Source organism: Carya illinoinensis, chromosome 4, assembly GCF_018687715.1.
Source record: "Carya illinoinensis cultivar Pawnee chromosome 4, C.illinoinensisPawnee_v1, whole genome shotgun sequence".
Taxonomy (NCBI): Eukaryota; Viridiplantae; Streptophyta; class Magnoliopsida; order Fagales; family Juglandaceae; genus Carya; species Carya illinoinensis.
The window spans coordinates 34,884,763-34,895,534 of NC_056755.1; the positions used below are offsets into that span (position 1 = coordinate 34,884,763).

A 10,772-nucleotide genomic window follows, 5' to 3' on the forward strand; every position below is an offset into this window, starting at 1 on the left:
AAATACGAAACAGATACAATTTCTGTACCGGACTAGTGGCTAGTACGGCATATTCCGACTGTACCGGCCAGTACGGTACGAAATTAAAAACACTGTTTGGAGCTCCCATCGTGAGGTTGAAAAGGCTTAAGAAAAAGAAGAACCCGAAGTCCCAATCAAAGAAGCCCTTTCTAGTTTGATTTGATTCCTTTTTAATCCATGGCCTTGGGAGTGGTGAGGGATTGTAACTTTATTCCACTCCTTGTTGGCGTGCCTGACTTACATTCATTCCTTTCTCATTTTTCTCTTTTTGTCTCTTTCTTCTTTTTCCTCTAACACTCTTTTTTCTTGTCTTCTCTCTATCTCATTTTTGTCTCTTATTCCTCTCTCTTCTTGTAGAGGCATTTTGATAGGCTGGGCTTGATTATTTGGGCCTGGTATATTTTATTCCCCTTCATATAAGAATAAAGACTCCGCTTACAATATATATATTTTAGATTCAAATAATATAATGTCAAAAATGAAATACCATATTAATATGTTTACCCTCTTGTATAATATGAAAAGGAAAACCTTAATGCTCTGAAAAAGAAGTTGCTGCTAGATCACCAAGCCTAGGAAGGAGTCTACGCAATTTAACCTTCGCGGGGTGTGTCTAAAATCTAGAAGAACTATTTGGGAGATGGGACATTTTTTTAATACTAATAGTAGGTGATGTAATATTTGCACATTGAATTTATCAATATAGTACATCATGACCAACAATTACACGAAGAGGCATGATTCTAAGTCTTCACTTATTTAGGCGAGAGGAATGCGGAAAATTGTTGTATATTAAACAAGATAAATGATATTAGCAATTATGAGGTGTGTAAGCTCTGCATAATCTACTTAAAAAAAATTTAAAAAAACTTAAAATTTACATGAATAAACATTTTCTAATAGTAAATTTCACTTTTTTTCAAAATAAATACACGAAACTTACATACTATATCTAACATTATCCATATTATATCTACAAAGTAACAACTCCATTTTATCGACATTTTCTTTTTTAATTTGAATTAAATATCAAATTTTAAAACTTTCACTATTTTTAAATAGCGGGCATATCAACTATTATGATTGTATAAGTAAAATTATAAGTATAAATAAAATTTTTCTTAGTTTATTCTTCATTTCCTTCTTCTGGCAAACATATATAGTAGGCTACACCTCTGCACAATCATGCAGGAGCTTTAGTTTTTTCATTTCCCGGAATTTATTTCCAGTGTGGGGAATTGAAAATAGAATATGCAAATTATTCCCACTGTCCACGCTCGGTAAATGTACCTTGAAAGAGATATATTCTACCAAAATTTCCGAAGCATCAATTTCGAGTCAAAGCCACTGAAAGATTAAACAATTGGCACCAGTTATAACCATGTCGATATGGCTTTTAAGGACCTTGAACTTGGGTTTTGGCAATGAACAATCGAATCAAGGTATGTAAAAGACAAATATTGAGGGTTGATACAGCACTAAAGAGTAGCGATTGTTAAGTATACGATCTTGCAAGGTTTTGCTTTCTGGAAATCAAAAATCTAGCATGGCTTGTCGAATAATCATTAATCAAAGAATGGATAAAGACAGCACATACATGTAACAGTTAGAGTACTAAAAACACCACGCCATTACAATATGCAGAACAGTCAAAATCTCTGGAATTACAAGAAATAGATCCATTTCTGCAATCTGCCGTGCTTCAAGGCGTAGTTCATAAAGATAGATTGCGTTCTTCGGTTAATCTCCTTCAATCAGTAACTTCCCTCCGCAACAGCATTCACCAATATAAGAATTCTTCTAAAAGATCAACTGAATGGCTACAGATATAACCTTCATAAAAAATCATCCTAAAGATCCACATGAGAGTTTTCACATTCCAGCATAGTCTACAACAGTGTCACTACCACCAATTAGGTGCCTTAGACTATGTTTTAGATAAAGTGCAGATATGAAATTAATCCAATTAATCCACATGAATAGACAGCACCATGGAACAAACAGCAGGCACACAAGCCAATTCTCATAACGATCCTGCATTATTTTTAGCCCATATTACATGTAAGCTTTGAGTAAGAGAGGGCGACTGAGAGTGGGAGATAATACCACTTCAACAAGACGTCTTCAGAACCATTTGAATTTGCATCACCAGGCATGAACATCTTTCAATAAGCCATTCTCAGGCTATTCATCTAAATTGTTGCCCAAAGGAATAAATCAGCTCTTTCAAACTTGCATTAAAACAAAATATATTCATGAGCATGAAATCACTTTATACAAACCTCCACAACTGTGAATCCACGATGCCAAAGACCCTCCAGATTCAACCCAAAAGCTCCGCCCTTCACAAGCCACCATCATAAGATAACGAAATTAGATTTTCCTGGATAACACTCGGATAAAAGTAATTGATTTCGTAAAATGTTGAGGAGAGCATTGTTTTTTCTTTTTCTTTTTTATTTAATAGGAAATGTTGAGGAGGGGTATGTAAAAAGAAGACTCTCACTTCAGATTTTTTCAAGTGTTCGACACATCAATATGTAGGTGCTAGACACTTTCTGGAAGTGATACCAGTCTCCATGTTGGACTCCAACACTTGTGCTGGGTTCCTTGTTACATAAACGGAAAGGGCATTATGAAAACTCAAGACCTAAATTGAAAAGATGTCATTACCACAGAACTCCACCAATAAAAGAGAAAGAACCAACTTGGAAGATTGATGAACAACGATGGCACCTGAGTGTGAGCATGGTCCTGCAAAATGTAGGACTTGAATTAGATTATAATCAGATGAAATATATAAGAAATAACAGTATGAACAGATGTTAAACTATGCAAGGTAAACAAGGACTTACTTCCACCACAACATGGCCTGCAAGAAGGGTATTATTTGCAAAAATATTGTTGTCACCAATCTTGCAATCATGAGCAATATGACAAGATCCCATGGCAAGATTGACAAGATCCCACGGCAAGATTGTTATCACCAATAACCTAATTATATCGGGTGCTAGTAGGAATACGAAGTAGGGCTATATAGAAACCGACGGGACCGACCGTCACCGTACGCAGACCAGCTGCCGGAGTCTGGAACCAGCAGAGAACCAGTCGGACGGTGGCATAAATTTAGTGAAACCGACGTCGGCCAGTTTTGTCTCGGTCTGAACCAAGCTCAAACCGCCAAACTGGCTGATAATATATATATATATATATTATATCTTATGTAAAATGACGCCATTTCACTCAAGTGAGTGAAACTGCATTGTTTTACACCTACCGTTTACAAAAAAAATTAAAATGAAACAACACCGTTTGGTTTAATACACCAAACAGCGTCATTTAGAGCTAGGGTTCAATAATCCCTCCCCTCCCCTCCTTTTTCTTCATCCCTATCCTCTTTCTTACTTCTCTCTCCGCTCTCACCCCGCACTCCCGCAGCCCGCCCCTCCCCTCCTCCACGCTGCTCAGCACTCAACTTGTCTGGCTGTCCCTAATCTCTTCAAGATCTCTCATGAGGGACTTGTCCCTCATCTCTCCTCTCTAAAACTGCTCTTTGAGCTCTCTCTCGTTCTCCTCTCATCTCTCCCTTTCACCTCTCTCCTCTTGAGGTTTTGTTCCAATTTGTAATTTTGTTGTGAATTTCGAGCTGATTTGTCGTAAATTTTTTAATTTGTTGTGAATTTTGAGTTGATTTGTTTTGAATTTGTGATGTGAATTTGGCTATGGGTTAGCAACTGACGAACTGACCGTCAAACCGATCGGTACCTATCGTCAAATTCCGGCCGGTTCTCTCTCTCCCTGTCAACCGGTTTCAGTCGGTACCACCCTTTTAAAAACCTATCGGTACGGTTTCGGTTTTGGACCGAAACCACACCAATAGGATCAGTTTTCAGCCCTAATACAAAGTAATCTAAATTTAATACGCTAGTTTCTAACTTAATTCACACACTTTAAATGAATATCAGACTCAGCTATCTCCCAAACCATCCTATCACTTGAATTCCAAGATCGATGGATTGAGGCATGCTCTCTAATCACATTGTTGTCCCCAACATCAAGGAAACATTCATCCCCTGGCTAAATGATAGACATAAATGAGTAGTAATCCTGTACACAAGACAGCCACACATATATTTATGTCATAACGGTAATATGCAAATATATCTTGTAAGGAGAGCAATGAATTAAATTGACAATACAAATTTCCCTGACCGCACACATCTAGTTACCATCACAAACCAAAACAGATAAGTTAACATCAACACCACTGGAAACTCACCTTGTACATCAAACCTTGGCACTTAATGCCAACCACAGCACAATGCCCCATAATGTTGTTGGATCCCATGGCCGTACATCCAGGAAGATCGTCACCAATCACAGTACTGCTGCCTGACAAATTAAGCATGTAGTCTAATTTACAGCAAATGAAAAAAAAACAAGTATGCGTCACCACAATGTAAACCCAAAAGGTAAAACCATTAAGCAAGTAAACAGCTAAACAATCTGACTGCTAGAATTTTATAGCTTCTGAGCATGGAATTTCCCCTTAAATCAACTTACACAAACTATTCACTAATTCAATCAAAGTTCAGTTTTGACTATCATTATACAGCAGCATAATTCTTCGGTGATAAATAGCCAAAAGGGAACCCTTTAAACATTCAATATTTTTTTAAAAAAGAAAATGAAACGTACAAAAGAAAAAAAAAAATAAAGGCCATTTTCTTAGTAGTATTTTGCTTAAAAGACACACACATGAAATAATCAACCTTTTAAATAAGGATGAAATTAATAAATAAATAAATAACAAAGATCAACAAGGAAAACAGTAAAGGTACCTGTCCGGTTACAGCATTGGGGTGAACAATTGCAGAAAGGGTGAATGAATATCTCTGAAGCTTCCGCTTTTACCAATAATCCTGACAGGAGCATGCGCCATCCTTAAAGTGGTGGAACCGATTAATGTCACGAACAACTATTTCCCGATTTGTGATGTCTGAGATGAACTTCATAACATCATGGCAATCCTCGCAGATGCGTAGGTTTTTGAAAATTCTGATTTTCTTTGCAGGTTTGGTGCTTATAAGGGCAAAACCAAGAGCCAACCTTTCACTATGATGATTAAGATGCTCCTTTTTCTCTTTGTCAGTGACATTATGAAGTACATGTTCCATTTTTGGGGCATAACCTGCTGAGGTTAGTTTTTGGCTGAGATCCTCTAGTTTTAAATGAATATCCCTGATTTTTGGATGTGAACCATCTTGAGACACGAAAATATGGACTTGACCACTGATCTCTACCCAGCTACATCCTGGTTCTTTCTTAACACCCCGTTTGGACATTAATGTCCTTACGTTTTTTACATCATCCCACCTACCTTTGGATGCAAAAATGTTAGATAGCAATATGTAATTAGAATCAACCTCAGGTGTAAGGTCAAAAAGTCTCTTTGCAGATTTTTCACCAAATTCCACATTTCCATGCATTTTAGAAGCCCCAAGAACAGTTTCCCAAATCAAGGCATGTGGTGATAGCTCCATCTTCTCGATAAAGTGTTCGACCTCGTCAAATTTTCCAGCCCGACCAAGAATATCCACCATACAAGCATAATGCTCAACTGTAGGAGTAATACCAAAAACTTCACTCAATGAGTTGAACTGTTTTTTACCTTCTTCAACTAAACCCATGCGGCTACATGCAGAAAGAACCCCTAAGAAGGTAACCTCATCTGGCACGGCGCCTTCATCCAACATTGTCCAAAAGGTTTCAAGAGCTTTATGTCCATATCCATGATGTGAGTATCCACATATCATTGTATTCCATGCTACAACATCCCGTAAAACCAAACCCCGAAATATTGCCTCAGCATCTTCTAAGCACCCACATTTTGCATACATATCAACAATTGCACTGGAAACAAACACATCTCCAACTTGCCCAGCCTTAATTGCCATAGAATGAAGCTGCTGCCCAGTTTCCAGTGCAGCTATATGGGAGCAACCACCTAAACAGCTGGCAAGAGTATAGTCATTGGGCCTAAAACCTTCTTGTTGCATCAAATTGATGCACTTAACAGCCTTCTCTGCTTGATCAGTTCGCGCATGACCAGTGATGATGGCAGTCCAAGTAAAGAGGTCTCGATTAATCAACCTATTGAAAACTACATCTGCATCATCCAAGCACTTGCTTTTACAATACATGTCAACAAGAGCTGTCCCAATAAAATCAATACCATCAAGGCTGTTTTTAATGATATGCGCATGTACTTGCCTCCCAAAGCCTAGATTCCAGAGGCTAGAGCAGGCCCTTAAAACACTTATATATGTGTACATGTTCGGCATGAAACCTTCTACAAGCATCTGACAGAAGATTCTTGGTCCCAGATCACAGGTTTTGAAGCCATGGCAACCCGATAAAAGGGCATTCCATGAAACTAAATCATGATCTGTCATTTCCTCAAACACCCGTGCCCCACTTTGTGGACATCCAGTTTTCATGTACATTGTAATTAAGGTATTGCTAACTGAGATTTCATTTTTAAACCCATACTTGAATATACAAGCATGGATGCTCTCACCATACTTCAGGTATCCCAAATCAGTGGCAGCACTAATAAGACTTGCAAAGCTAAATTGATTTGGTCGTACACCAGCACATCTCATCAACAAAAATAGCTTAACTGCTTCTAGGCTATGACCTTGCTGATCAAGGCAAGTGATCATTGCACTCCAGGCTACTACATCAGGATCTTTGATCATTTTAAATACTTTTAGTGCGTCACATGCCTGCCCACACTTAGAATACATATCCACAAGACTACATCCCAAAATTTCATCTAGTTTGCACCCGATTTTAATTGCCACAGAATGCACCACCTGGCCTTCTCTCAAGTTCCCTGAGGTAGCACAACCCTTGAGGACAGTAGACAAGGTGAACTTGCTGAACTTCATTTCTGATTCTCTCATTCTAGAAAACAGTTTGAATACTTCTTTCCCACTACCCACCTGAGCATAGCCATTAAGCAAGGCATTCCATGAGACATCATTCTGCTCAGGCATATAAAAGAACACTCTATCTGCAAGTTCCATCTCACCACACTTCGCATAAAGGTCAACAAGAGCAGACCCAACAAATAAATCCGAGTCTAACCCGAGTTTAGTTGCTTCTGCATGCACCTGTCTACCAAAATTTAAATCCATGCAGATAGCACAAGCTTTCAACCCAGTAGCCAATGTAAACTCATTGGGCCTCACACCTTCCCTTCTCATCTCGCAAAATAAATTGATACCATCACAGCCATATCCTTCAGCCACATGCCCTTGTATCAATGCAGTCCAAGACACAACATCCCGTTCAGGCATCTCCTCAAGCACCCGGCGCGCACACGTGGGACTCCCACATTTGGCGTAGGCATTAATTAATGAAACCCACAAATGAGAATCCGGGTTTATACCTTTCTTGATCACCTGCCCATGTATAGCCCTTCCCTCATTCAAAGACCTTTCCGAAGCACAAGTACGCAGCACCCTAGAACAACTTCTTAAGGTCTCCATTCTATCCAAATCCAGTGCTTTACTTCTTACATCCTTTTCAATATTCTCCCCCAACAACACCGCATTAGGCAAATTACGAATAGTTGCTTTTCTGGGTTTTCTCCGAAACCCTTCACGAAACCGACTCGGCGAGTTTCGGATATCGGAGTAACCCGAGTCACTGGTGGGGTTTGATTCTACAACATCTAGAGCAACACAATACGAAAAATTTAATCGGAAAGGAACCAGCAGTGACTTCGAACTGGTACGAAGCTTATTTGGAAAATGAAATCGAAAACCAGGCGGTGGGCTACGCATCCTCAGGACGATATAGTCGCATTCCATCAAATTTGAACCCCAAGCTTCGATTCTGAAAAGGCTTTTTATCATCAAACCAAAAGTGCATCTATATGTTACGTGCAAATAAGATGAACCCTAATCCTTAGGGTTATGTCTGAAGGAGGTTCAGGCCTTGGGCCTATTCGTACTGGGTCCTTTTTATTTTTAATGGTTCCTATTTTTAATTGGGTTTAGTTATGTAGTCTTGTTCCAGAACCTACTGTTAGGCCACGTTCGAAGCTGTTAAGTTGGTGGGTCAGTTAATTGTAATGGATAGTTATGTTGAGTCAGTGGATCATTTGTTGACCAAGTCAGTATGTATTTACAATAAATATTCCTATGTATTATCAATGATTCATTTCAAATTTCAATTCACTTAAATATTATAGATTGGAGGAATAGGCCCCTTGAAGTGCCTACTAAAATTACAGAGCAATTAACTGCAACTATAATAGTGGTATTACAACCACGTTCCTACGCCATGGCTGAAGGCACACGTCATACTCAATTGGCAAAAGTTGTTTTCATGCTTAAATGAGAGACTGTGCACCTGCGAGATGAACAAGACAAGTAAAAGCACATGTTAGAGCATTCACATTGGACTATGCATATGCATATGCAAAGCCACTTTTACATAATATTAACATAAATTGGTCTACATTGAATCTCTATCTCTAAAAATTTAGCTAACTATAAACAGTGTTACTACAACTTTCCATATCTACTATTTACTCTCCAAGTTTTATTTTAATATTTATTTCTCTCTCCTGGGTTTCGTTCAATCATTTTCCAAAATCTCAAATTTCCCTTTGGGCTTCAGCAACAAACCCCCGTAAATTTAGACTTCATCCTGATGCAAGTGCAACCATGAAACTGAGACTTAGATCTGTCGAATCCAAGCAAACCCTCAGAATCGAAGTTCCCCCACCTTCTACTCTCCAACAACTTCAAAAAACCCTCTCTCAATCGCAAGGATGAGCTCCAGGCCTCCTCACCCAAGGCATCCCTGCACTCCCTTGGAATTACCTCAGGTGACCTTCTCTATTTCACCTTCGATCCCGCTGGCTTCTCTTCTCCAATCCAAACCCAGGTCCGAGATTCTGTACATGGAAATTGCACTCTAAAAGGAAAAAAAAAAATTAGGCAAAAAAAAATAATAATAATAAAATGATAATATTTTATTATTATTTTGTTTTAAATATGGATAAGCCAATGTAGAAGTTTTGTTGAAATGATAAAGTAGATATGTAAAAGAGGTGAATTTGCATATGCATATAGATAAACTAATGTGAATGCTCTTAGAGGCTGTGTTATAGCAACTCAACAGCTTGGTAGCCAGCTGTGAACAGTTAGCAATACATTCAAGTAATCAGCATAAGGGAGAATGATTCTCCAACATAAAATGTTAGTTTAATAATAATCCATTATTTGAAGGAAATGGGGGCATATATGCTAGGACTCTTATATTGGATTTTCCCAAGTTCTATTGGTCAGAACCCATAGAATGGATTCTTAAGACTGAACAGTTCTTTGAATATTTTAATACATCTGAGGATCAAAAATTACAAATTGCCTTCTTCCATATGAAAGGGAAGGCATTGTCTTGGTATTATAGGTTAAGGGATTCAAGTCCCATGGGAGGTTGGGAGGACTTTACTTCAGCACTTAAGGTGCGTTTTGGGCTCTCGGTTTATAAGGATCCAATTGGGGCATTTACAAAGTTAAGACAAATAGCTATGGTAGAAGAATACTAAACTGAATTTAAGACTTTATCTAATAAAATTAAGGGGCTTACAGAGGAATTTCGTATTAGTACTTTTATTAGTAGCCTAATGGATGATCTAAAAATTATGGTAACTATGCTTAAACCTAATACAATCCTAGCTGCATTTGGTTTAGCTAAATTACAACAGGAATAAGGAGCTAGGAGAAACAATGGGGTACCAAACAGAAGCCAAAACCCAATTCCCACTTCTCAGCCATACCTTCCCAAACTATCTGCACCAACACCCATACTCAGATTACCACTACCACCACCAAGACCAGAAAAACATGAATCTTTCCAACAATTACAACCAGGGGCAGAACTAGAATTTTGTGTTTGAGGGGGCGATTGACAAAGTGTATGGTATGTATGAGTATAAGTAATATTCGTTTTTTGCACATGACTGTATAAAAAATAATAATCATACATCATAAAATTGTATACAAAAAATACATATTTACAAATCATCTTATAAGATAATTTTCCTTAGGATTTCTGTAGTTTGTTAGAAACCATTACAAAAAGACAAAAAAATGAAATATCAACTTGATTTCCCCTTCAAATTAACCTTGACGATGATCTTTCATGAAATAAAATTCATGTATTATCATCTATGAAGTGAAATTCTTGATAATTTTTTTCTTAATATAAACTAGCAAATGATCTACAAGAAATTCATCTTCCATTCGAGTACACAATCTAGTTTTTATAAGTTTCATCACAAAAAATGATTACTTAGTAGTAGCAGTAGAAACTGTAAGAGTTAATACTAGACGAATTAACCTGTCAATTAAATAATATATATTTAAATTTTCTGAAATTGCTAGTCCTCTACATAACTCAGGTAATGTAGACATATCTTAAAAATCTAAATGCGTCAGCACATTAAGCTCATAATGCTACAATTGAGTTCTCAAAAGGAATTTTTCTTGCTCAATAAATTCCTATGGATAAAACTTCTTAACCAATTTGCATATATCATTAATTTTAAAGGATTTGCATGCTCCTTTAGGGTTTAAAGCAGTACTAAAAATAAGAAGTTCAATTGTATGGTCGTTAAATCTATTGTTCAATTCTTGCAACTAGAAGTTTATTGTAGCAGTAAATATATC

At 37.5% G+C, this 10,772-nt stretch overlaps 1 protein-coding gene across 10 annotated transcripts; it reads right to left on the reverse strand.

The window, feature by feature from the left end:
* Positions 1-1,544: 1,544 nt before the first annotated feature.
* On the reverse strand, positions 1,545-8,053 carry LOC122308071 (pentatricopeptide repeat-containing protein At3g24000, mitochondrial-like). Of its 10 annotated transcripts, none has more exons than XM_043121233.1 (7): positions 4,863-8,053; positions 4,301-4,413; positions 4,006-4,128; positions 2,758-2,775; positions 2,528-2,671; positions 2,304-2,363; positions 1,545-2,213 (listed from the first exon to the last, which is right to left on the reverse strand). In XM_043121233.1, exon 1 carries the CDS (start codon positions 7,944-7,946, stop codon positions 4,932-4,934), a length of 3,015 nt encoding a protein of 1,004 aa, XP_042977167.1. In that variant the 5' UTR covers positions 7,947-8,053; the 3' UTR covers positions 1,545-2,213; positions 2,304-2,363; positions 2,528-2,671; positions 2,758-2,775; positions 4,006-4,128; positions 4,301-4,413; positions 4,863-4,931. The 10 variants fall into 10 exon arrangements, with proteins under 10 accessions (XP_042977167.1, XP_042977166.1, XP_042977161.1 ...); XM_043121232.1 differs by having other exon boundaries at positions 2,528-2,630; positions 2,730-2,775; XM_043121227.1 differs by lacking the exon at positions 4,006-4,128.
* Positions 8,054-10,772: the final 2,719 nt, after the last annotated feature.

Coding starts and splice junctions, on each gene's coding strand:
- LOC122308071 (XM_043121227.1), bottom strand. CDS start 7,946: ATGATAAAAAGCCTTTTCAGAATCGAAGCTTGGGGTTCAAATTTGATG.